This window comes from Pristis pectinata, chromosome 9 (assembly GCF_009764475.1).
Source record: "Pristis pectinata isolate sPriPec2 chromosome 9, sPriPec2.1.pri, whole genome shotgun sequence".
Lineage (NCBI taxonomy): Eukaryota > Metazoa > Chordata > Chondrichthyes > Rhinopristiformes > Pristidae > Pristis > Pristis pectinata.
Window position 1 is genome coordinate 9,320,214 of NC_067413.1, and position 27,984 is coordinate 9,348,197.

The following is a 27,984-nucleotide window of genomic DNA, read 5'->3' on the forward strand; positions in this document are numbered from 1 at the left end:
CTATTCCCCGCATATGCACGTGTCTATCTAACAGCCTCTTAAACAGCACTATCACCACAACTCCTGACAGCCCATTCCAGATACCCACCACTCTCTGTGCAAAAAAGCTTGTCCTGCACATCCCCTTAAACTTTCCCCCTCTCACCTTAAATGCATGTCCTCTAGTACCTGACATTTCTATCCTGGGAAAAAAAATTCTGACTGTCTACCCTATCTATGCCTTTCATAATTTCATCACCTGGAAAAGCTGTTTAGGTCCCTCGGTGTGTAGGGACCTCCTACGGTTGCAGGGGGAAGTGTCCAGATGAAGGGTGTCAACAGCTCGGCACATCACAGTATCCATGGATTCCATCTACACTTCTCGCTGCCTCGGTAAAGCAGCCAGCATAATCAAAGACCCCACCCACCCTGGACATTCTCTCTTCTCCCCTTCCCATCTCCACAATCTACCTCATTATGACCTTGCACCTTATTGTCTGTCTGCACTGCACTTTCTCTGTAGCTGTTGCACTTTATTCTGCATTCTGTTATTGTTTTACCCTGTACTACCTCCATGCCCTGTGTAATGAATTGATCTGTACGATCGGTATGCAAGACAAATTTTTCACTGTGCCTCGTACAAGTGACAATAATAAACCAATACCAATACCAATTATTGCTGACATTTTTCTCAATCCCATTCTCCTGCCTTCTCCCGGTAACCCTTAAACCCCTTACAAATCTAGAACCTATCAATCTCTGCCTTAAATACATCCAATGACTTGGCCTCGACAACCCTCTGTGGCAACAGATTCCAAAGATTCACCACCCTCTAGCTGAAGAAATTCCTCCTCATCTCTGCTCGGAAGGGACGTCCCTTTATTCTGAGGCTGTGCCCTCGGATCCTAGACTCTCCTACTGATGGAAACATCCTCTCCACGTCCACTCTATCTAGGCCTTTCCAGGATATCCTCAAGCAGAATCAGTAATGCCGTCAAATGTCATCAACACACAAATTAGGATCACAAGTCAGCTGGAGTCCACGCGACCATTTAATAAGGTCATCATAACCTTAACTCTGTACATATATCTACTCACACCCCATTGGTTATCACGAATCTACCTACCTCTGCCTTGAAAATGTTCACAAGATCTGCTTCCACTGCCCTTTGAGGAACAGAGTTCCAAAGACTCATGACCTTCTGAGAGAAAAAATTCACCTCATCTCTGTCTTAAATGGCTGACCCATTTTTTTTTACTATGAGCCCTAGTTCTAGATTCTCCCACAGGAGGGAACGTCCTTTCCAAGTCCCACCCTGTCAGGACCCCGTGGGATTCAAGGTTCCCTCAATTCTGATGTGCCTGGAAGAAAAGTAAAATAAAATATTTCCCCTTGTCCTGACTGTTGTATGCACAGCACCATAGGAGAAAACATAAGTGAGTCTATTAGTTTAGGAACAAAATTAGATCAACATGGCCAAAAATCTCATTAAATATTCACAGGTCAATCCACTTTTCTGACATCACCATATGCCTATAAAGACCTTTCTCCAGAATCACTTCTTCAGTTATCTGCTCCAATAATTTCCTTGGTAATTTATTCTACTTTGGCCTACCAAGTCGTATCAACCACCAAGCATCCATCCACACTAATCAACACACATCCCGTTATATTTTCCCACATTCCCATCCACTCCCCCTGAATTCTGCCGCTAACCCATACACTGGGGCAAGTTCACAGTGGCCAACTAACCTACCACTCCGCATCCTGTTGGGATGTGGGAGGGAGCCGGAGAATCCAGGGAAACCCATGCAGTCACAAGGAGAACATGCAAACTGCACCCAAGGTCAGGGTCGAAAGCAGGTCCCTGGAGCTGTGAGGCAGTGATGCTAAGTGCTGCACCGTTGCATGAGTCCAACCTGGTGTACAGCTGAGGGAAGGGTGTGAAATGCATTGGTGAGGTTCATGAGGCTGTGGACTGTTAAATACAATGACATCTGACCTTAGGCCCCTGTTTTCAATGGGCACACGGAGAAGTCATGGAATCATATAGCACGGAACCAGGCCATTTACCCAACTGGTCCATGCTGACCAAGATACCCATCTAAGCTAGTCCTATTTGCCTGCATTTTGTCCATATGCCTCCAAGCCTTTCCTATCCATGTACCTGTCCAAGTGCCTTTTGAAGATCTTCGAAAAGATGAACTCTTGAATTCTTTATCTCCCAATCTACCTTGTCATGGCCCTTGCACTTTATTTGTCTACCTGCACTGCACTTTCCCTGTAACTGCAACACTATATTCTGCATTCTGTTGTTCTTCTTCCTTTTGTACTACCTTCATGTACTTATGCATGGAATGATTTGTCTGGATGACACACCTTTCACTGTAACTTGGTACCTGTAACAATAATAAATCAGTACCAATGCCAACCAATACTTTGCATGATTGACCGTGGGTTAGCTAGATGCTCTCTTTTGCATCAATTTCAACCACAGTCAAGCTCATCATATTGCAAGATGCCCAGACAAGAATGGTATATCTCCTCTCTGGAAGACATTATTGAACCAGATGGAGTTTTAAAACAATCCAGTCATTTGATATCATCATTACCAATGATGTCCAGTTTATTTTTTATAAATCCATATTAATAACTAAATTCCTTGGCTGCCGTGATGAGGTTGTTAGTCCAGGCCTAGAGTCATAGAGTCATGCAACACAGGAACAGGCCCTTTCGCCCATCATATCCATGCTGACCCATAAGTACTTGTCTACACTGATCCCATTTACCAGCCCTTGGTCCACAGCCAACCATAAGAACATAAGAAATAGGAGCAGGAGCAGGAGGAGGCCATCTGGCCCGTCGAGCCTGCTCCGCCAATCAATAAGATCATGGCTGATCTGGTCATGGACTCTAGGCCTGGACTAACAACCCCATCATGGCAGCCAAAGAATTTAGTTATGCCTTTTCCCCATAACCCTTTAATGAGGTAGCTTCTACTGTTTCCCTGGGCAGAGAATTCCACAAATTCACTACTCTCTGGGAAAAGTAGTTCCTCCTCATCTCCATCCTAAATCTACTCCCGAATCTTGAGGCTATGTCCCCGAGTTCTAGTCTCACCTACCAGTGGAAACAACCTTCCTGCCTCTATCTTATCTGTCCCTTTCATAATTTTATATCTTTCTATAAGATCCCCTCTCATTCTTCTGAATTCCAGCAAGTATAATCCCAGGCAGTTCAATTTCTCCTCATGGGCTGACCCCCTCATCTCCGGAATCAACCTGGTGAACCTCCTCTGCATTGCCTCCAAAGCCAGTATATCTTTCCTCAAGTAAGGAGACCAGAACTGCACGCAGTACTCCCTGCTCTTAAATTCAATCCCTCTAGCAGTGAAGGCTAATGTTCCATTTGCCTTCTTGATAACCTGTTGCACCTGCAAACCAACCTTTTGCTTATTCAATTGCTTATTTTGCTCATTTGATTTAGATGCTTCTTAAGTGTGTGAGGGTACCTGCCTTCACCACCCGCTCAGGCAGTGTGTCCCAGATTACAATCACACTCTGGGTGATAAAATTCTTCCTCAGATCCCACCCCCCCCCCCCAAATCTCTTACTCCTCACCTTAATCCTATGCCCTCTGGTCTTAGACACCTCTGCCGGGGGATAGATTTGTACCATCAACCTTCTCTATGCCTCTCATAATTTTGTACACTGCCATTATGTCTCCCTTCAGCCTCCTCTGCTCCAAGGAAAACAAGCAACTTATCCAGCCTCGCCTCATAGATGAAACACTCCATCCCAGGCAGCATCCTGGTGAATCTCCTCTGCGCCTTCTGGAGTATCAATCTACTATCCTAACCACTTCACGGCGGAGTAAGTCTCCCTCTTAACTGAACTTCAAAATAAAATCAATACTATTGTATGTGGATTATAATTCATGCAGAAATTTCAGAGAATAAAGGGTTTTATATCTTTAAGAAGTCCTTTTCGTGATATTTCAGCCTCTACCACAATCACATGGGCATGTTCCAAACTTTACAGGGCACTCTGTATAAGGTTTAAAAAGCTAATTAAAATATTGTAAAGCAACGTGTTGAAGATGCTGGCAATCTGAAATTTAAAACAAAACAGAAAATATTGGAGATATTCAGCAGGTCAGGCTACAGCTGTGAAGTGTTTAGATGGATGGCCTTTGATCTTCCAAAATCAAAATATTACAAATGCCAGAAGTCTGAAATAAAGATAGAAAATCTCTTGAAAAATCATTAGCCTCAAACATTTACCCTGTTTCTCTCTTTACAAATGCTGCTTGACCTGCTGACTAATTCCAGCATTTTCTTTTTTAATTAAAAATAGTGTTTTTTTTTCCTCTTGGTTTGATGCCTTTGAGAATTCTTCAATGTGATGGCTCAGATAGATGACATCACAGCTGTTATACGCCAGCGATTCCTTTGAACTAATTCATGACAGCAACATCCATCAGGAGATGGGAAATTCTTGCCACATGATCACTAGATCTAAATGTGCAGCCTTTTTCAAAATCAGTCCAAGATCCATTGATTTGCTGTTGATCGTGAATTCTGCATAACGTCAATGCAGATGTATGGCAAAGTTATCAGTCCTTGACTAGTTTCCTTGATGCCTTTAGCCTTTGAGGTGCTTCAGACTTCATGATAAAGGTTTAAGGTTATAATTGGAAGATTTGATACAGTGGCTGGATGTGGGATTATTGTTGGAAAGGCAGGGTCAGACTGCCATCGGCAATAGAAGTTATATATAGATTTATAGACAAACTGGAAATCAGCCAAAATGCTGTGTTGTAACTGATAAACCAGTGGGCAACAATGGAGATAGTAACTACATGTGACAGTGCTGAAAATTAATTTGTAATCTGTCATCTGAAAACGTGTTATAGACTTCATTGGTACAGTTAGAAGAATATAGTATTCCAAAAGCAAAACAGATGGTAGAGCACCAACATCTGTGTTCTTGACCGTGACAATGTCAAGCATCAAGTCCTCTGGACTGGGCACTGTGCATGCCCAACTTACAGCTCCCCAAACAAGCTTAGCCATAGCCACGGATTGCTTGACGGTCAAAGGAAAAGGTAGTGAGGAATATAGAGTTGCAAGGAAGGAACTTAAGAAGGAGCTGAGGAGAGCAAGAAAGGGACATGAAAAGGCCTTGGCGGGTAGGGTTAAGGAGAATCCCAAGGCTTTTTTCTCGTACATGAAGAGCAGAAGGATGGCTAGAGTAAAGGTATGTCCGATTAAAGACAAAGGTGGGAAGGTGTGCCTGGAAGCTGTGGAAGTGGGTGAGGTTCTCAATGAATACTTCTCTTCAATATTCACCAAGGAGAGGGGTCTTGATGAAGCTGAGGACAGTGTTGGTAAGTGTAATGTTCTAGAGTATGTAGATATCAAGAGAGAGGATGTGTTGGAGCTGGTAGAAAATATTAGGACAGATAAGTCCCTGGGGCCTGATGGAATATTCCCCAGGCTGCTTCGTGAGGTGAGCGAGGAGATTGCTGAACCATTGGCTAGGATCTTTGAGTCCTCATTGTCCACGGGAATGGTACTGGGGGATTGGAGGGTGGCGAATGTTTTCCCCTTATTCAAAAAAGGTAGTAGGGATAGTCCAGGGAATTATAGACCGGTGAGCCTTACATCTGCGGTGGGTAAGCTGTTAGAAAGGATTCTAAGAGATAGGATCTATGAGCATTTAGAGAATCATGGACTGATTGGGGACAGTCAGCATGGCTTTGTGAGGGGAAGATCTTGCCTCACAAGCCTGATAGGGTTCTTTGAGGAGGTGACCAGGAAGATTGATGAGGGTAGTGCAGTAGATGTGGTTACATGGATTTTAGTAAGGCATTTGACAAGGTTCCACATGGTAGGCTTCTTCAGAAGGTCAGAGGCCAAGGGATCCAGGGAGGCTTGACCATGTGGATTCAGAATTGGCTTGCCTGTAGAAAGCAGAGGGTTGTGGTGGAGGGAGTACATTTGGATTGAAGGGCTGTGACTAGTGGTGTCCCACAGGGATCGGTTCTGGGACATCTACTTTTTGTGATATTTATTAATGACTTGGATGAGGGGGTGGAAGGGTGGGTTAGCAAGTTTGCAGATGACACAAAGATCGGTGGTGTTGCGGATAGTGTGGAGGGCTATCGAAGCTTACAGAGGGATATTGATAGGATGCAGAGCTGCGCTGACAAGTGGCAGATGGATTTCAATCCGGAGAAGTGTGAGGTGGTACACTTTGGAAGAACAAACTACAAGGCGGAGTACAAGGATTCTGGGCAGTGTGCAGGAGCAGAGGTATCTGGGGGTTCATATCCACAGAGCCCTGAAAGTTGCCTCACAGGTAGATAGGGTAGTTAAGAAAGCTTATGGGATGTTAGCTTTCATAAATCATGGGATTGAGTTTAAGAGCCACGAAGTAATGATGCAGCTTTACAAAACTCTGGTTAGACCACACTTAGAGTACTGTGTCCAATTCTGGTCGCCTCATTATAGGAAGGATGTGGAGGTGTTGGAGAGAGTGCAGAGGAGATTTACCAGGATGTTGCCTTGATTAGATAGTAGTGGTATTAATCATTGGAGAGAAGGAGGATGAGGGAAGACATGATAGAGGTATACAAAATATTAAGAGGAATAGATAGAGTGGACAGCCAGCGCCTCTTTCCCATGGCACCAATGCTCAATACAAGAGGCCATGGCTTTAAGGTAATGGGTGGGAAGTTCAAGGGAGATGTCAGAGAGAGATTTTTCACCCAGAGAGTGGTTGGTGCATGGAATGTGCTGCCTGGGGTGGTGGTGGAGGCTGATAAGTTGGTCAAGTTCAAGACATTGTTAGATAAGCATATGGAGGAATTTAAAATAGAGGGATATGTGGGAGGAAGGGGTTAGATAGTCTTAGGTGTGGTTTGAAGGTCGGCACAACATGGTGGGCCGAAGGGACTGTATTGTGCTGTATTGTTCTATGGTTCTGCCCAATACATGAGGAACAAAGGACTGCAGATACTGGAATCTAGATGAAAAACAAGATGATGCTGGAGGAACTCAGCAGGCCTCCTCCACATTGGTGAGACCAAACACAGACGTGGTGACCATTTCGCAGAACACCTGCGCTCTGTCCATAACCGCGATCTGCAATTCCCCATTGCCAGTCACTTCAACTCCCCCTCCCACACTGTCACTGATACGTCAGTCCTTGGCCTCCTCCACTGCCAGGAGAATTCCAAGCGCAAAGTGGAGGAACAGCACCTCATTTTCTGTCTTGGGGCCTTGCAGCCTAACGGCATGAACATTGAATTCTCCCACTTTAGGTAATCCCCACCCCTTCCCCACAAACCCCCCCACCCCCCCCACAATGCTTCTTCTCTTCTTCCTTCCCTCGCCTATCTCTATTTTTCTACATCTTTTTTTTCCCTTTCTTTCCACACCTTTGACTCATCCCCCCATGGATCTGCTCAGCCCTCCTCCCCCGTACCTGCCGATCACTGTCTCTTACCCGAATCTACTTATCACCACCTTGTGCCCACCCCGCCTCCCCTCTTTTGTCCACCTATCACTGTTCTACTTTTCCCTCCTATACTTTGGGTTTCCCCTTTACCTATCTTCACTCCTGAAGAAGGGTCCTGACGTGAAACGTTGACGGCCTTCATTTCTCCACAAATGTTGCCTGGCCTACTGAGTTCCTCCAGCATCATCGTGTTTTTCATCTGCCCAATATATCATGGGCACATCCCTCCCCACCATCAGTAGTATCTATAGGAGGCACTGTCTCAAGAAGGCAACATCTATCGTCAAAGATCCCCACCATCTGGGCCATGCCATCTTCTCGCAGCTACCACCAGGCAGGAGGTATGGAAGCCTGAAGTCCCACACCACCAGGTTCATGAACAGCTACTTCCCTTCAACCTTTCAGTTCTTGAACCAACCGGCACAACCCTAATCACTGTAGTTTAGTAACACTATGACTATTTGATCACTTTGCACTAAAATGGACTTTATTTTGTTCTAATTGTGTTCTTTCTTGTAAAAGTTGTGTAAATTTATGCTTCATTTATGTTATTCTTGTGAATGCTGCTTATCTGATGCTATGTGCCTGTGATGTTGCTGCAAGTAAGATTTTTACTGTGCATACGTGTACTTGTGCATTTGACAATAAACTCAACTTTGACTTTGACTGATCAAGACACGTTGAAAATATGCGTCAAGAATACAGATTTAGATATGAGCTGAGGTGAGCAAATCACCAACTAATCTCGACAGTGCCACGACCTCAGTTCATCAGGACCTCCTTCGAGGAGTTTCACTTTGCCCCTCGAAGAATAAAATATTGTGTGAGAAGGAGAGGGAAAGAATCCTCGGTGCCCACAAGGAAGCATCTGCAATTCCTGCCTTTAGATCAGGCCTCAATGATCAGATTATTGAGTCACCTTGGGATCAAATGATGGACCATGATGTAGAACATCTACATCTCGATTTCATGCTGCCAACTTTTATTGATGCACCATAGAATGCATCCTATCTGGATGCATCACGGCTTAGTACGGCAACTGCTCTGCTCAGGACCACAAGAAACTGCAGAGAGTTGTGGACACAGCCCAGCATCCCCTCCATGGACTCTGTCTATACCTCTCACTGCCTTGGTGAAGCAACCAGCATAATCAAAGACCTCACCCACCTGGGTCATCCTCTCTTCCCTCCTCTCCCATCAGGCAGAAGATACAGGAGCCTGAGGGCACATACCACCAGGCTCAAGGACAGCTTCTATCCCATGGTGATAAGACTATTGAACGGTTCCCTTATACGATGAGATGGACTCATGACTTCACAATCTACCTTGTTTGACCTTGCACCTTATTGTCTACCTGCAATGCACTTCCCTGTAGCTGTGACACTTTACTCTGTGTTCTGTTATTGTTTTTACCCTGTACTACCTCAATGTACTGTGTAAGGAACTGATCTGTACGAACGGAATGCAAGACAAGTTTTTCATTGTACCTCGGTACAAGTGACAATAATAAACCAATACCAATACCAAACCAATACCAATTCCAGGAGCTGCATTACCATCAGGGAGGAGATACAGGAGCCTGAAGACCCACATGAAACAATTCAGAAACAGCTTCTTCCCCTCCACTATCAGATTTCTGAATGGTCCATGAACCCATAAACACTACCTTGTTCTTCCTTTTTTTGCACTATTTATTTTTGTAACTTAAGAGTAATTTTATGTCTTTGCACTACACTGCTTCTGCAAAACAACAAATTTCACATCATATGTGTCAGTGATAATAAATCTGATTCTGATTCTCTTTCTCTGTTCACTCTCAAAAGGCATTCAATTTAATCAACAAAACTTTTATTCTCGCTCTTCAGTGCAGCATTGTCCATTCTTACCTTCTGAAGAGTAATGATCCCCTCCTGAGTCTCCTTGTCGGTGGAGATCTGAAGGACGGAGAGACCATCGCCATCAATGATTCGATATTCCATCTCAGCGTTTGGGCCAATGTCATCATCGAGAGCTTTTATTTTAGCAACAGTGGAAGCCACAGGTAAAGACTCAGGCACGTTGTATTGATAAAATCCTGGGGGAAGAAAGTTACAATGATCATCCACCTTAAACCCTGCAGTACACCCTTGAACACCCACAGGTACTTACTCATCTTTTAGACAATCTCTAAGATGCCCTTTAATCTTTCCTGCTATCCAATAGCTGATCTGTGTCCAAACTCTCTATTTCCCTCACACCACGGATCACAGAGCTGTTACAGCAGAGAACGAGGCCACTGATTTGTTCGGAGATCCATAGGGGGCAAGTTTTGGAAAGCTAGGATCTGTCTGCTCCCACCACCTTTTCTTCATACTGTTGAAGCACAACATGCCTTTATCTGTACACCCTGGAGTCATTTAGCAACACACAAAGGAGCTGGAGGAACTCAACGTGTCAGGCAGCATCTAAGGAGGGAAGTGAACACTTGGCGTTTTGTCAGGACTGGGAGTCATTTAGTTCGTGTTCCTCATTGCCCCTCTGCTCCTTGTACTAATTATTTTAAATCTCTGCTCCTTGGTTTTGACAACTCTTCTGAAGGAATTTGGTCCTTCCTATTTACCTGAAGGAGACTCCTCATAACCTTACACACCCAGCTTCCTTCATTCCAAAGACAACCAGTCTATGCAATCTTTCCTCAAAGCTAATATTTTCTAGACCTGGCAGCTTCCTCTCAAATCTTCGTTGTACCCCCTCCAGTGCAATCACATCTTTCCTATCATGTGGTGACCAGAATTTTACACTGTGACCTGATTAGTGTTGTCTTCAGCTTCCCCACAACCCCGACAACTTTTCCTGTGAGAATTTATCCAATTCAGTTTTCAAAGTTACTTTAGAATCCATTTCCACTTGTTTTTTTTTAAGCAAGACTTTTGGAATAGCAACTCACGGTGTGAAAAAAAATCATCACCTTCAGTTTGATTTTTTTGTCAATTACTTTAACTCTGTATGTGTGGTTACGTACATTCTTGTCAGTGGAAATAGTTTCTCCTTATTTATTCTATTAAACCCCCCCGCGATTCTTAAACCTTCTCTGCTCATAAATCTCCACAAGTCTTTGATGTCCTTCCAAAGGTACTCAGAAATGGACACAATTTTCCTGTTGTGGTCTAACGAGTTCTTCTATATGCAGGTCGAAGATAACTTGCCTGCTTTTGTATCCTGTGCCTCTATTTATAAACCCTAAGATCCCATATGGTTCGCTCTCTCAATATGTGCTGCCATTTTAAAGATTTATGCACCGAAATCCCTCTGTTCTTGCGCACCCTTCAAACAATGTCATTAAGTCTACTTCGCCTTCTTTCTCCTGCCGAAATGTGTTAGTTAATATTTTCTTATTAAACTTCATCTGCCATTTGACTGCACATTAGAAAGATGTTTCCACTTTACACACACCCTTTATATCTACTGTTGCAGCCATTACTATCAGATGTGCTGCAGCTTATGACTTGTGACTCCTTTTCCATTCTTTCTGGACTAATCCTTTTCATTTAATCCCCATCCTTTGGGTTAAACCACATTGTTGGTATTGGCAGTGTATTATCAAGTGCACCACTCACCCTCAACAGGAATAAACGTCTTTATTACTGGAGGATTTGAGTACAGGAATAAAGATGTCTTACTGCTATTATACAGGGGCTTGGTGAGACCACATTTGCAGAAATCTGGCCTCCATCTTGCTAGGTACCAGAGTAAAAGAAGAAGGTGAAAGAAAATAAAAGGACAGATCGTTAGATATATTTAAGGCATAGAGAGATAAATATTTGAAAGATTGAGGAGTTGAGGTTGATGCAAAACAGAAGAGGAGTTGACAAACAATCTGCTGGAGGAAGTCAGCAGGTCGAGCAGTATCCGTGGGGGGAAAGGAATTGTTGACATTTTGGGTCAAAACCCTGTATTAGGACCTGAAGCAGGATTTCAACCTCAACCACCGACAGTTCCTTTCTGCCCACAGATGCTGCTCGACCCGCTGAGTTCCTCCAGTGGGTTGTTTGCTGCTCCACATTCCAGCATCTGCAGACTCTTGTGTCTCCAGAAGAAGAGTTGAGGCCAGTATAGATCAGCCATGATCATATTAAATGGTGGTCCAGGCTTGAGGGGCCAAGTGGCCTACTCCTGCTCCTATTTTCTTATGTTCTTGTGCATGGTTTTGGTCTCCTTACTAAAGAATGGATAAACATGCATAGATCGCAAACAGTTGGCAAGCAAGTGCAGCCAGTAATAAAGAAGACAATGGCATATTTATTGAAAAGGGTTTTGGTGAAACTATCGCATTCTGAACCCAAGTGGGGTGTAGGAGGCTCAGTCATTGAGTTTATTCAAACAGAGATCAATAGCTTTCTGGATATTAAGGGAATTAAATGATACGGGGAAAGTGCAGGAAAATGCAGCTGAGGTAGAAGATCAAGGTGGTGATTGGCAGAGCAGTCTAAAAGGGCCAGATGACTCACATCTGCTCCTACTTCTTGTGTTCGTCTCAGGAGATGTGTACGATGGTATCACCCATTAACTCTATCACCAGATAATAAAATTACCCAGCCCCTTCGCCATGGAGACCACCTGCGCTGGATCTGGTCACCACCAGGAACACAAAAGCGCTGCACACTGTGCCTGAATCTCCACCTATGGATCAGTTCACCCCATCTCCCATTCCCTGGACACACCCAATGTTACCACTTGTTTCCCCCTACCTCCCAAACAGAATCACCCACAAATATAACCTCCTGCAACTGCTAGAGCTGTACAGCATAGAAACAGGCCCTTTGGCCCACCCTGTCTATGCCGACCATTGTGTCTATCTACACTAATCCCCTTTGACACTCACCAACTTTTATCGATGCACCATAGAAAGCATCCTATCTGGATGCATCATGGCTTGGTATGGCAACTGCTCTGCCCAGGACCACAAGAAACTGCAGAGAGTTGTGGACACAGCCCAACGCATCATGGACACCAGCCTCCCCTCCTTGAACTCTCGTTGCCTTGGTGAAGCAGCCAGCATAATCAAAGACCCCACCCACCCTGGTCATTCTCTCTTCTCCCCTCTCCCATCGGGCAGAAGATACAGAAGCCTGAGGGCACATACCACCAGGCTCAAGGACAGCTTCTATCCCACTGTGATAAGACAATTGAACAGTTCCTTTATACGATAAGATGGACTCATGACCTCACAATCTGCCTTGTTGTGACCTTGCACTTTATTTTCTACCTGCAATGCACTTCCCTGTAGTTGTGACACTTTACTCTGTATTCTGTTATTATTTTTACCCTGTACTACCTCAATGCACTGTGCAATGAATTGATCTGTATGAACGGTATGTAAGACAAGTTTTTCACTGTACCTCGGTACAAGTGACAATAATAAACCAATACCAATACTAATCCCATGTACCTGCATTAATTCCATAACCCTTTACACCCTGCTTATTCAAGGACCTGTCCAGATGCCTCTTAAATGTTGTTACTGTTCCTGCCTCCACCACCTCCTCTGGCAAGCAAGGAATTTTGTTGCACCCTGGTGTATATGACAATAAACTAATCTATATCTGGCAGCTCATTCCAGATACCAACGATTCTTTGTCTGAAAAAATTTACCCTTCAGATCCCCTTTAAACCTTCTCCCCCTCACTTTAAACCTATGCCTTCTAGTTTTGGGAAACCAACACTCATGATCTACCCTAGCTATGCCCCTCATAATTTTATATACCTCTATGATGTCACGTCTCAGCCTCCTTCGCTCCAGGAATCCCTGAGACTGGTGACTGGACATGAGGAGGAAGTAGAGATTTATCCACCTCAACTAACTCATGGAATTAATGGTTATGGAATTAATGCAGGTAGGTGGGATTAGTATTGGTATTGGTATTGGTTTATTATTGTCACTTGTACCGAGGTACAGTGAAAAACTTGTCTTGCATACCGATCGTACAGATCAATTCATTACACAGTGCATTGAGGTAGGACAGGGTAAAAATAATAGCAGAATACAGAGTAAAGTGTCACAGCTACAGGGAAGTGCAGTGCAGGTAGAAAATAAGGTGCAAGGTCACAACAAGGCAGATTGTGAGGTCATGAGTCCACCTCAACCTTCTCTTTTCTAAAGAAAACGATCCCATCCTGGATAGCCTCTCTCCATAACTATGATTCCCCAGCCCTTGTAAATGTCCTTTGCACGCCATCCAATACTATCATGTTCTTTCTATATGCAGTATGCTCTAACTCATGATAAAAATAAAAGTTTACTGTGTGAGCAAATTTAGAAGAGAAATTTGCTTTGTAGAATCACTGCATGAAAAAAAATCCAATTTTATTCACTTTTAAACCTTTAACTCAAATTGCCTTTTACCCATAAAGCTTGACACGCAACGTGCAGTTTCATCTTTGTAAATCAAAGTGCTTTCATTTTGATCTTGAGTCTGTTTATTTTCCTTTTCTTTCTTTTACACCTTTATCCTTTCAATCAATATTCCCAACAGCATCTAAAATCCACCAACATGCCAATCAGAGAGGGATTGTTTTGTCAGCTCTGCTCCCACACATTGGAACCAGGCTGTGGCAGAAGGTCTGTTTTCATCTGGCTGTGACTCCCAGCCAAGCTTCAGGGATTGTTGGAATTATTTTAAATAATGGAATGCGATGGAGGGGGCAGAACTTTAAGGACCTGTAGTGGGCCAAATATCCCACCTCCTGAGAGCCAATGAAATGTGAGAACAGCGCTCTCCAGTTCCAAGTGTAGCCTACATGAAGACCTTCCAGACCTCGGTAGGTTGATGTCCCTGCTCTGAATCCAACAGCAGCTGCTGCCTTTGTGACCCACCGCTGTTTACTTTGGTTTCTTCTCAGGGTCTCAGTTGGCCAACAGCCCAGGGAATTCGCTTGGCCACATCTGCCCAGATTTCTCCAATCAATCCAGGACCTCCCTAACTACAGCCCTAAAACTTCCAGTGGAAGGAGACAGGGGGAGTGTGAGTGGGACAGAGATTCCATGCATCCACATTCCTCCATCACAGTGCCCTGTCCTACCCACTGTTTGCGAGCTGTATGTTGCAATGGTGCTGAGAATAAATCAATTGCTCCTCCCTCCATCCACCACATGACCTCTGAATGAAGCAACAATGAAGACCATTCTGCCCACCACACCACTGCCAGCCCTTTGGAATTGCTCGAGCATACTCTTTGCCCAAAGCCGTTAGCAGTTTATCCAAACCCTTTCTGAAAACTGTTCTGTCAGCATGGAATTAGAAACATAGAAACATAGAAAATCTACAGCACAATTCAGGCCCTTCAGCCCACAAAGCCGTGCCGAACATGTCCCTACCCTAGAAATTACTAGGCTTACCCATAGCCCTCTATTTTTCTCAGCTCCATGTACCTATCCAACAGTCTCTTAAAAGACCCTATCGTATCCGCCTCCACCACCGCTGCCGGCAGCCCATTCCACGCATTCACCACTCTCTGAGTAAAAGATTTACCCCTGACATCTCCTCTATACCTCCTCCCCAGCACCTTAAACCTATGTCCTCTTGTGGCCACCATTTCAGCCCTGGGGAAAACCCTCTGACTATCTACCCGATCAATACCTCTCATCATCTTATATACCCCTATCAGGTCCCTCCTCATCCTCCAATGCTCCAAGGAGATTACAAAGAATATTACAAAGAATATACAGCACAGAAACAAAACATTTGGCCAACCCAGTCCACAATGGTAAACAGAAATCAATATAAAACTGCAGATGCTGAAAATCTGAAATAAAAACAGAAAATGTTGGAAATACTCAGCAGTCAGGCAGCAGAGATTCAGAGTTAATGTTTCAGGTACAAGATCCTTCGTCAGAACCAGGAACTTATTTTCTTTCTTCCTCAATTCTCGGATCTAGAACATTAACTTTGTTTCTATCTCCACAGATGCCGCCTGACCTACTGAGTGTTTCCAGCATTTTTTTTAATTTCAATCCACCACAGGACTAAAGCTTCACTTCAGCCTCCTCCCATCTTCCACATCTAAACTCCATCTATAAAGCTGAGCTGGAATTATGATCATACCCTTGAATAGCAGGCCCTATAGCCAAGAACTCAATGATACAAATTCCTCTCTGTCATTGTTCTGGAGCGACCAGCCTACAAGAATAAGAGACTCAGGAGCAAATTATACGGTCCCTCAAGCCTGCTCCACCATTCAATGTTCAGGATTGATACTTTGCCACAGGCTAACATAATCAACAACCCCTCCCATCCCCGTGATCCTCCCTTCTTCCCCTTCCATCAGGCAGAAGATACAAAAGTTTGAGGACATGCACCACCAGGCTCAAGGACAGCTTCTATGCCGCTGTTATAAGACTTTTAGGCGGCCCTCTCATACACTAAAGATGAACTCTTGATCTCCCAATCTACCTCAACATGGCATTTCCACTTTATTTGTCTACCTGCACTGCACTTTAACGCTATATTCTGTTATTATTTTTCCCTTTTGTACTACCTCAACGTACTTATGTATGGAAAGACCTGTCTGGATGACACGCAAAACAAAGTTTTTCCCTGTATCTCCGTACATGTGACAATAGCAAACCAATTACTGAATTTACCACCTAAAATTGATCCATTTTAGCCTTGAGCATTCCCAATGACAGCAGCCCTCTGAGATGGATGATTCCAAACATTCACAGCACAGCAGAAAGAAATCTCTCCTCATCTTTACCCTAAGTTTCTGACCCTTACCCTGAGACTATTCCTCCCCCACCCCCCAATACAGAAAGCAGCATCTACCTTGTCAATGCTTCTCAGAATCTTAATGCCCCAATCTCCTGCTCTTCTAATACCTCATGAACATTATTCAATCTTCCTCAATCTCTCCTCTGAGGACAATCCTCTATCCCACTTGTGGCCTTCTAACATTCAGTTGCTTGAAGCCAATGGAAATAATGGATTGTATACAATGGACAGCCAATAAGAAATCATACGGAGCTGAATTTCCACCTCCAGATTCTTCTACCACATTATCTTTGCTACTTTTTTTTCCTTTAACAAATTTTAACATGCGTTTCTGGGACAACACAAAAGTTGTTAACAGATGCTATTTTAGACTTCCAAGGATCCAAGACTGAGGCCAAGTGACTGTGATTAGAACCAAATTTTACACTGGAGTTACAGTGTAAAATTTACCTCACATTTACTACCTGCCAGGGAGATTTTCCCTCATTTCTAGAGGTAAGGAAGGTTACTCGTGCTGGTAAAATAAATGATTAAACCCAAGCGCAGATCAGTCTTTGTTTGTTCCATTAACTTAAAGCTCACTGGACATGACCATAAGAATAATTTTGTGAATGACAAGGAATTTTGGCTCTAATCTCCATACCTTCCTGCTACTCACCTCCTGACGCCCCAAAGTCATTCCATCATCTGCAGTGAAAAGTCTGGAGTGTGATGGCATGAGATCCACTTGCCTGGATGAGTGCACTGTTAATAACTCTCAAGTAGTTGGACACCATCCAGGGCAACAATCAATCTGCTGGAGGAACTTAGCGGATTGAGCAGCATCTGTGGGAAGAAATGGATTGTTGACATTCCAGGGCGAAACCCTGAATTCTGAGTCCTGATCCAGGATTTTGAACCGAAATGTCGATAATTCATTTCCTTCCACAGATGCTTCTCGACCCGCTGAGTTCCTCCAGCAGATTGTTTGTTACTCCAGATTCCAGTCTCTTGTGCTACCATCCATGGCAAAGCATCCTGCACAATCAGTGCACAATAGCTGCAGTGTGCACCATCTGCAAACTGCCCTGCAGTTATCCACCCAATCCTCTCCAACAGCACCTTCCAAAGTCCTGATCTCTACCATCTGGGCAGTAAGGACATGGGAAATCCAAACCCTTCAGACCCCTCCCCCTGCCCCCAAGTCACATGCCATCCTAGTGGAAATATATGTTGGTTCTTCATCCTCACACGCTCCTGTTTGCATTAACAGTGCTGAGGTCTAGAGGGTTGAGAGCCTGAAGTTCCTAGTGTGCATCACCAATAACCTGTCCTGGTCCAACCACATAGACGCCACAGCCAAGAAAGCTCCCAAGAGCCTCTACTTCGTCAGGAGGCAAAAGAAATTTGGCATGACCGTCACCAATGTTTAGCGATGCACCATATGAAGCATCCTATCCAGATGCATCACGGCTTGGTATGGCAACTGCTCCATCCAGGACCACAAGAAACTGCAGAGAGCTGTGGACACAGCTCAGCACATCACGGAATCCAGCCTCGCCTCTGTGGACTCTGTCTACACTTCTCCCTGCCTCTGTAAAGGAGCCAGCATAATCAAAGACCCCACCCACCCTGGACATTCTCTCTTCACCCTCCTCCCATCAGGCAGAAGATACAAAAGCCTGAAAGCTCGTACCATCAGGCTCAAGGACAGCTTCTATCCCACTAAGACTCTTGAATGGTCCCATAGTACAATAAGATGGACTCTTGACCTCGTTACAGCCTTGCACCTGATTGTCTACCTGCACTGCACTTTCTCTGTAACTGTAACACTTTATTCTGCACTCTGTTATTGTTTTACCTTGTACTACCTCAATGCACTGTGTAATGAAATGGTCTGTGTGGACAGTTTGCAAGACAAGTTTTTCACTGTACCTCAGTACATGTGACAACAATAAACTGATTTACAAATTAAATCATGCTTGGCACAGACATTGTAGGAAGAAGGGCCTGTTCCTGTGCTCTACTGTTCTAAAGCCTGGGGCACTTTTGGAAGTATCTTCACTTAAAGGACTGCAGTGTGTCAAGAAGGCAGCTCACCACCACTTTCTCAATAAATGGACAATAAATGCTGGTCTTGCCAGCGATACCCAGGTCGCCAAAATAAAAATTGAGAAAAGATGCCAAAATTAAAGATGGAAATTACTTTATGCCTTCTAACAGGTTGAGGTGTATGAAGCTGTATCACTTAGTCTCAGCAACGCCTTTGATGTGAAATAACAAATTTGGAACAATACCATGTAGATGGCAGCTCATAATTACCATCCTAACAAAGACAGCAGGAAGTCATCAGACTAGTCGAGCACCAAAGTTTCTCCTTTGCATCTTTGAGGAAACTGTGCCATTCATTTCTTTGGGACTGAATCAATGGCACTCTTGAAGTTGTTTATAAGCAAAGATATCGAACTTATGGAGTCATAGAGCAATACAGCACAGATACAGGCCCTTCGGCCCAACCAGTCCATGCCGACCACTGTGCGCACATAACAAGTCCCAGTTTCCTGCATTTGGCCCATATCCCTCCAAGCCCCATCTCTCTATTTCCCTATCCAAGTGCTTCTTAAATGATACCATTGTACTTGCTTCAACCATTTCCTCTGGCAGTTCATTCCATGTACTCACCACCTGAAAGCTGGTCATTGACCTCAGGAAGGGGGGGACAGTACACATGCTTCTGTTTACATCAATGGCGCTGAGGTCTAGAGGGTTGAGAGTTTCAAGTTCCTCGGAATGAACATCACCAATAACCTGTCCAATCACGTAGACGCCACAGCCAAGAAAGCTCACCAGCACCTTTACTTCCCCAGTAGGCTAAAGAAATTTGGCATGTCCCCTTTGACCCTCACTAATTTTTATCGATGCACCATAGAAAGTATACTATCCAGATGTATCACTGCTTGGTATGGCAACTGCTCTGCCCGTGACCACAAGAAACTGCAGAGAGTTATTGGCACAGCTCAGTACATCACAGAAACCAGCCTCGCCTCCATGGACTCTGTCTACACTTCTCGCTGCCTCAGTAAAACAGCCAACATAATCAAATACCTCCCGCTCCACCCCCCCCCCCACCTCGGACATTCTCTCTTCTTCCCACTCCCGCCAAGCAGAAGATACAAAAGCCTGAAAGCACATACCACCAGGCTCAAGGACAGCTTCTATCCCACTGCTATAAGACTATTGAACGGTTCCTTGGTATGTTAAAATGGACCCTTGACCTCTCAGTCTACCTCGTTATGACCTTGCACCTTATTGTCTGCCTGCACTGCATTTTCTCTGAAACTGTAACACTTTATTCTGCATTCTATTATTGTTTTACCTAGTACTATCTCAATGCACTGTGTAATTGATCTGTGTGAATGGTATTCAAGACAAGTTTTTCACTGCATCTCGGTACATGTGACAATAATAAACCAATTTACTGATTTACCAATTTACCCTCTGCATGAAATGTTGCCCCTCAGGTCTCTTTTAAATCTTTCCCTTCTCACTCTAAACCTATGCCCAGTAGTTTGGACTCCCCTACCCTGGAGAAAAGACTATTACCGTCCACCACTCAGTTTAAACATGTCTTTTCTGTACTAAGGTGACCAAAACTGTACATGGTACTCCAAGGTTATGCAAGGTTTCTAGGGTAGTATTGCAGTTAAGTTACCAAACAGCAATTCAGAAACCTGCCATGGAAAGGAAGCTTAAGTTCCATTAACAATCACGAAACAACTGGGTTATTATAAAAGCCAACTGAAGCCCTTGGAAGGAAATCTGGTGTCGTTATCTGTTCTGCCGTATACGTGACTGCACTTCAGAGCAAAGCAGTTGAATGAACCCTCCTGTAAAGTGGTTTTTAAACCCATACGCTTTGAGAAAAATTAAGGAACAAGAAGTGTTGGATTTGCCAGTGAGGAATGAATTTCAACAAAATGGTTGCTTGTAATCGCTGAGAGGAATTGCCTGAACAATCTTTGAGAAGATGCCATAATTCATTTACTTTTTCTGCACCTCTGCTAATTCTGGATGTACCAGCAGAACTTGATAATGGGCAAAAGCCAGAACTCATTTTGGTTCCAACTTATGTCATATATTGTATCCGTATGCGATGGAGAGCAAGCCAAGTTTCTACTACCATGAATGGCATGCAGCCTCCAATGCACAGGATTGCAAGAGGCTGCAGAGGGTTATAGACTCAGCCAGCTCCATCAAGGGCACAAACCTCCCCCGCCATCAAGGACATCTTCAAGAGGTGGTGCCTCAAGAAGGAGCCATCCATCATTAAGGACCCTCACCATCTGGGACGTGCCCTCTTCACGTTACTACCATCGGGGAGGAGGTACAGGAGCCTGAAGACCCACACTCAACATTTCAGGAACAGTTTCTTCCCCCCCACCATCAGATTTCTGAATGGTCCATGAACCTATGAACGATAGCTTATTAATCCTTTTTTTGCACTATTTATTTATTTTTGTAATTTATAGATTTTTAAGTCTTTGCACTATACTGCTGCCACGAAAAACAGAAATTTTATGACATATGTCGGTGATAATAACTTCTGATTCTGACCTTGAACTCTGCAGCTGCTTGTATATGTATATAATGCAGAGGTCAAGTGTGTGAGGATCATAACAAGTTGATCTGTTATTTCACTAGGAGCAGACCCTTTGATTGGTGAAACCCCTTCCAATCCATCCAAACGAAGATTGGATTATGGGTCTTCGAATGCCACAAGCATTCATTTTTTCAGAATTCATGTGACCCCACATCTCTGTGTTTTTGAGGTTCCGTTCCTAAGTCACTTCTGTGGACTCCGTGCTAAGTTTATTGAGTAGATTATAAATTTTAAGAGATTCAGGGCTTTTCATAGGGATTCATAGAATTATATAGCATGGTAAAAGGCCCTTCGGCCCAACTCCTCCATACTGATCAAGGTGCCTAGTTATCGGGCAAGTTTTTTACACAGGGAGTGGTGGGTTCCTGCAACTCCCTGCCAGGGGTAGCGGTGGAAGCAGATACAATGGTAGTGTTTCAGACCCCTCTCCCCTCCCATCATCTGCCAATCACCCCTCCTCACCTGGATCCACCTATCACCTGCCAGCTCTTGCTCCTCCCCTTTCGAAGCCTTTTTATACCGGCTATCTCCCCTCTATCTTTCAATCCAGATCAAGGGTCTCGACCCGAAATGTCGACTGTCCATTTCCCTACATAGATGCTGCCTGACCCGCTGAGTTCCTCCAGCTCTCTCATTGAAGTCAGTGGTGCTCCCAAGAGCTGAGAATTATGAAAATGTAAGTGGGTGGTTTAAGGGCATGAGGAGGTTACCATAACATACAGGGAGGAGGCAGGAACACAGGGATTTGGAAACAAGGAGCAAGTATGTTGAAATCAAGGCTTTTAGAAACAAGGAAACAGTGTGGGCCACTGAGCACAGGGGTGCTGGGTGTACAGGACTCAGTGTGGGACAGGATCCAGGCTTTCATGTACAGCCTAAGCTCTGGACTTGTCTTTGCAAACATCTCAGCCTCTCTTCCCCCAACTCCACCTTTAAGATCTTCCCCTCAAGCATTTGGTCAGTTCCTTGATCTCGTTATGTCTGATTTCATCTGCAAACAAGTACCTGACAGAAGTTTATAAAATTACGAGAGGCATCGATAGAGTAGACAGCCGGTATCTTTTTTCCCAGGGTTGAAATGTCTAATACCAGAGGGCATGCATTTAAGGTGAGGGGGGTAAGTTCAAAGGAGATGTGTGGGATAAGTTTTTTTACACAGAGTGGTGGGTGTCTGGAATGTGCTGCCAGGGGTGGTGGTGGAGGCAGATACAATAGAGGCATTTAAGAGGCTCTTAGATAGGCACCTGAATATACAGAGAATGGAGGGATATGGACATTGTGTAGGCAAGAGGGATAGTTTAGTTAGGGCATTTAATTACAGTTTAATTAGTTTGACACAACATCGTGGGCTGAAGGGCCTGTTCCTGTGCTGCACTGTTCTATGTTGTTCTAAAATGCGTTGGCACATTTTACAGTGATAAAGATCGCATACAAGTGAAAGTTATGGTTGGGTTTTTTTATTGTGGTTTGGAATGCTGTTCCCTTAGAGAAAGGTTATAAATCCCCGAGAATGTCATTCTGTTTCAATATTCATAGTACGTGCTTTCTTTCAGAGCAAGTACAGCCATTGTGAGTTTTATAAGGTTCCTCATTAAGCAGCCAAATCAACAAGAGATTTCAGGACAGCCCTGTTCTCATTCAAGGCAAAAACTGAAGCCATTTTTTAAATAAGCAACCATCCTGACTTGCCTCTCCCCAGTCATTGAACCAGACTGCTCGTGGATTTGGAGTAGTCTATGGCTCTCAGCCAAGCTGCTAATTCCATGGTCTGTTCATTGCAGGCATGACTGGTTCAATGCACACATCCCCAAATCCCCTCACACTCAGCCAACTTGACGGCTATTGTCCAGTTTGCTTTCTCCAGACAGCAAGCTGCTGGAGGAACTCAGTGGGTCAAGCAGCATCTGTTGGGGGGAAAGGAACAGTTGTCGTTTAGGGTCAAAAATGGGTGATGCGTCCCCCTTCCCCTTTTCGTTCCGTCCACCTACAACCCACCCACTGTATCCCCTCTTCCATCTGGTTCCATCTGCCTCACATACCGATGCGGTGATCAAGAAAGTGCATCATAGGCATCTGCGAAGAGTTGGTTTGTCGAACTTCTACATATGTGCTACAGAAAGTATTCTGAAGGGCTGCATCTCAGCCTAGTATGGCAACTGCTCTGCTCTGGACCGACGGAACCTGCAGAGAGTGGTAAACACTGCCCAGTCCATCACAGGCTCGTCACTTCCATCTGTCCAGTCCACCTTCACAGTGCATTGCTTCAGGAGGGCTGATAGTATCATCAAGGATGCCTGCCACCCTGGCCATTCCCCTTCCTCTCTTCTACCTTCTGGAGGAATATACAGGAGCTTGGAAGCCCAGATGTCCAGTCTCAACGACAGCTTCTTCCCCACTGCTGTCAGACTCTTGAACCAATCCCCTCTTTCACATCCCCTTCCCGGTGGCGCTGCCACGTTCTTGGACTCTTAATTCAGAGACTTTTTCCCAGGGCGACAATGGCTAACACGAGGGGGCATAATTTGAAGGTGACTGGAGGAAGGTATAAGGGGGATGTCAGAGGTAAGTCTTTTTCACAGAGAGTGGTGGGTGTGTGGAACGCACTGCCTGCAGAGGTTGTGGGGGCAGATACATTAGAGACATTTAACAGACTTTTAGATAGACACGTGAATGATAGAAAAATAGGAAGCTATGTGGGAGGGAAGGGTTAGATAGATCTTAGAGCAGGTTTAAGTGTCGGCGCAACATTGTGGGCCAAAGGGCCTGTACTGTGCTGGAATGTTCTATGTTCTATGTACCTCTTCCATTATTGTCATTTTATCATTTCTTTTTGCACTGCTACAGCCCTTGATGTTTTCCACTCATCGCTGTATTTATTGTTGTATTTACTATGACCATGTATATTATTTACTCTGTGAGCTTCATGCAAGCAAGGAATTTCATTGCATCCTGGTGCATATGTCACAAAACTAATCTGAAATGTCTCCCATAATCGTTCCCATTATCACCTTTCTTACTCATCAGATTCCAGCACTTGTAGATGTTGTGTCCCTGCTTATCACCTCCCAGCCTCTGTCTCCACATTCACCCTCCCCTCCTCCTATCTCCATCTGCCCATCATCCATCACCCCTCCCTGGTCCACCTATCACCTACCGGCCCCCGCCTCACCACTCCCCCTCTCCTCTTTATACTGGCTATCTTCCCTCTCCATTCTCGGTCCTGCCCTGACCTGAAACGTCGACAATTCCTTTCCCCCCCGCAGATGCTGCTCGACCCGCTGAGTTCCTTCGGCAGATTGTTGCTCCGGATTCCAGCATCTGCAGTCTCTTGTGTCTCTGCTTTTCCCAGACTCTGCTGCCGGTACCCAGAGCAACTCACACATCACCTCGGCAGCTGCTTTTACTGCTTCCCACCCCAACCTCTCACCCATCCTACAAGACAGAACCCCTATCCCCACCTCCCACACCAAATTCCACACCCTCCACCCACCCTTACTGGCACACCTTCCCCTCTCCCACCCTCCATCTTCACACCCGCACATCCTCCCAACCTCATTGCCCCACTCACCATCTTCATTTACCACTGGTACCTACTCCCCAGTTCCCCACCATCACACCATCTCCCACCTCCTGCTCACCATCATGCCTCAGCAATACCTGAGCAACCTTTATTCCAAAAATTCTCTGATAGACTTCACATCCTCCACTTACAGGAGCATCCTGCAGAAGGGGAGTATGGAGTGATACAGCACAGCAACAGGCCCTTCAGCACACGCTCCTGTCTACATCAATGGCGCTGAAGTCGAGAGGGTTGAGAGTTTTAAGTTCCTAGGAGTGAACATCACCGATAGCCTGTCCTGGTCCAACTATGTAGACGCCACGGCCAAGAAAGCTCACCAGCGCCTCTACTTCCTCAGGAGGCTAAAGAAATTTGGCATGTCCCCTTTGACACTCACCAACTTTTATCGATGCACCATAGAAAGCATCCTGTCCGGATGCATCACAGCTTGGTATGGCAACTGCTCTGCCAAGGACCACAAGAAACTGCAGAGAGTTGTGGACACAGCTCAGCATATCACGGAAACCAGCCTCCCTTCCATGGACTCTGTCTATAATTCTTGCTGCCTCCGTAAAGCAGCCGGCATAATCAAAGACCCCACCCACCCGGATATTCTCTCTTCTCCCCCCTCCCATCGGGCAGAAAATACAAAAGCCTGAAAGCACGTACCACCAGGCTCAAGGACAGCTTCTATCCCACTGTTATAAGACTATTGAACGGTTCCCTAGTACAATGAGGTGGACTCTTGACCTCACAATCTACCTCGATATGACCTTGCACCTTATTGTCTGCCTGCACTGCACTGCACTTTCTCTGTAACTGTAACACTTTATTCTGCATTCTGTTATTGTTTTCCCTTGTACTACATCAATGCACTGTGCAATGAATTGATCTGAATGTACAATATGCAAGACAAATTTTTCACTGTACCTCAGTACAAGTGACAATAATAAACCTGAGTATAAATCTGCTGAGTATTTCCAACCATCTTGTTTTTTCATTATCACAAACTTTTTTCACTACTGAAGGCTATGAGTACAATATCACATCACTTCTTTTCACCAGACTTTCTTCAGCCACTTAATTAATATTCTGCTGGAATAATTCAAAATGCATTGAAAATCACGATCATTAGAATATAAGAAATTGGAGCAGGAGTGGGCTCTTCTGCCCCTGAAGTCCACTCGGTGATTCAATAGGCCGTGGCTGATTCTATACCTCGTCCCCTTTCCTGTCTGATTGTTAAGTTGGTTTGTTACTGTCACATTGTCACATAGATACAGTGAAATGCATGCCATCCATTCAAATCATTTCATCACATCAGTACATCGAGGTAGTACAAGGGAAAAGCAATAACAGAATGCAGAATAAAGTGTTACAGTTACAGAGAAAGTGCAGTGCAGGCAGACAATAAGGTGCAAGGGCATAATGAGGTAGATTGTGAGGTCAAGAGTCCACCTTATCAAACCAGGGAACTGTTCAATAGTCTTATAACAGCGGGATAGAAGCTCTCTTTGAGCCTGGTGGTACATGCTTTCAGGCTTCTACCTGATGGGAGAGAGGACGAGAGAATATCCGGGGCAGAAGGGGTCTTTGATTATGTTGGCTGCTTTCCCGAGGCAGCGGGAAGTGTAAACAGAGTCCACGGAGATGAGGCTGGTCCCCTGATTCCCTGAGTCTCCAAGACTTCATCAATTTCAGCCTTGAATACACTCAGTGATTGAGTATTCGCAGTCCTCTGGGGCAAAGAATTCCAACCCATTACACAGTGGTGCAGCCGTTACTACTGCTACCTCACAGCGTCAGTGATCCGGGTTCGAGCCTGACCTCAGGTGCTCAGTGTCCGGAGCTTGCACGTTCTCCCTGTGCCCATGCGGGCTCCCTAGGGTGCTCTGATTTCCTCCCACGTCCCCTAAACTTGCTGGTAGGTTAATTAGCCATTGTAAATTGGTTCTAATGTAGATGGGAGTTTGGAGAAGCAAGGGGGTAGCGATGGTCATGTGACTGAGAATAGGTTTCAGGGAAATAAGTGGAGGAATGGGAACGTGGGGAATGTCTAAAGAGCCAGCATAGATTAGATGGGATAAATGGCCTCCTTCTACTACATATCTAAAAAGGAGTTAAGCTATTAGGAGTTTAACATCTATAAGGAGAGGTTGGACAAACTTGGGATGCTTTCTCTGGAACATCAGAGGCTGAGGGGGAAAGGTGATAGAAGTTGATAAAATTATGGGAGTCAGGATCTTTTCCCAGGGTAGAAATGTCAAGGACTGGAGGACACGCATTTAAGGTAAGAGGGGGTGAAAAGGAGATGTGTGGGGCAAGTTTTTTACACAGAGAGTGGTGGGTGCCTGGAAAGGGCTGCCCGGGGTGTTGGTGGAGGCAGATATGATAGAGGCGTTTAAGAGGCTTTTAGATAGGCAGGGAATGGAAGGACATGGATCATGTACAGGCAGAAGAGATTTAGCTTAATTTAGCATCATGTTTGGAACAGACATCATTGGCTAAAGGGCCCACAATGTTGTGCCGAACTAACTAAACACCAAACTAAACTGACCCCTTCTTCCAACACAATGTCCATATCCCTCCATTCTCTGCATATTCATGTGCCTATCTAAGAGTTTCTTAAATGCCTCTATTGTATCTGCCTCCACCACCACCCCTGGCAGTGCATTCTGTGCTGCACTGTTCCTGTGCTGTAGTGTTCGATGCTCTCTGTTCTATTTCTCCTCATCTCAGACCTAAATGTCCAGCCCCTATCCTGGAACTGGTCTCCCTTCTTCTGGACTAGCCTGTCAATCCCTCTCGGAATTCTCAATGCTTCAATGACGATATCTCTCTTTCTTTTAAACTCCAGTAAGCAAAGTCCAGTCTAGTCAATTGCTCTTCAGAGGGTAATCCCTCAGAAATAGTGGATGGACTTGCCTGATGGCAAATCAAGGCTTGGAGGTTCATAATCAGTTCTTTGAAATCAGCATTTTCCATCATTACCAGTGTGGAAATGTTTGATGTGGAGTTCCCACTGAACGTTTTTCTTCACTTGACAAATTGAGTTTGAAGATAGTTAATGCTTCATTAGTTTGAGAGCTTGGGAGTGACTAACCTTTGAACTCTCTGAGGCACACTGAACAGGAGAAGTTGCTTTGGGTTGCATGATTAATAGAGATGGGTGGATGACGGTCAGCAAAGACATGATGGGCCAAAGGGCCTGTTTCTGTGCTGTATGACTCTATGATTGGGCATGACTAGCAAGATGGCGCCGGAGCGTGGCGACTCGTTGCAAGCTGCTCTCTGTGGACCTACTCATTACTTTTACTATAATCGTTCCACACTTTTAAGTTTAAATTCTATGTCACTAAGTATTACTAATAATGTTCTTTTAAATCTTCTTACAGGGCTGGCGACCTACAATGCACTTCACTGTAGCTGTGACACTTTACTCTGTATTCTGTTATTGTTTTTACCCTGTACTACCTCAATGCACTGTGTAATGAATTGATCTGTACGATTGTTATGCAAGACAAGTTTTTCACTGT

General features: G+C 44.6%; 1 protein-coding gene across 2 annotated transcripts in view; it reads right to left on the reverse strand.

The window, feature by feature from the left end:
* cdh7a (cadherin 7a) overlaps positions 1-27,984 on the reverse strand; it is a 177,094-nt gene that overhangs the window by 64,643 nt on the left and 84,467 nt on the right. For both annotated transcript variants that reach the window (XM_052022765.1, XM_052022763.1), the window contains exon 6: positions 9,390-9,577. In XM_052022765.1, the coding sequence (XP_051878725.1) occupies positions 9,390-9,577 (188 nt within the window). The remainder of the gene's footprint in view (positions 1-9,389; positions 9,578-27,984) is intronic.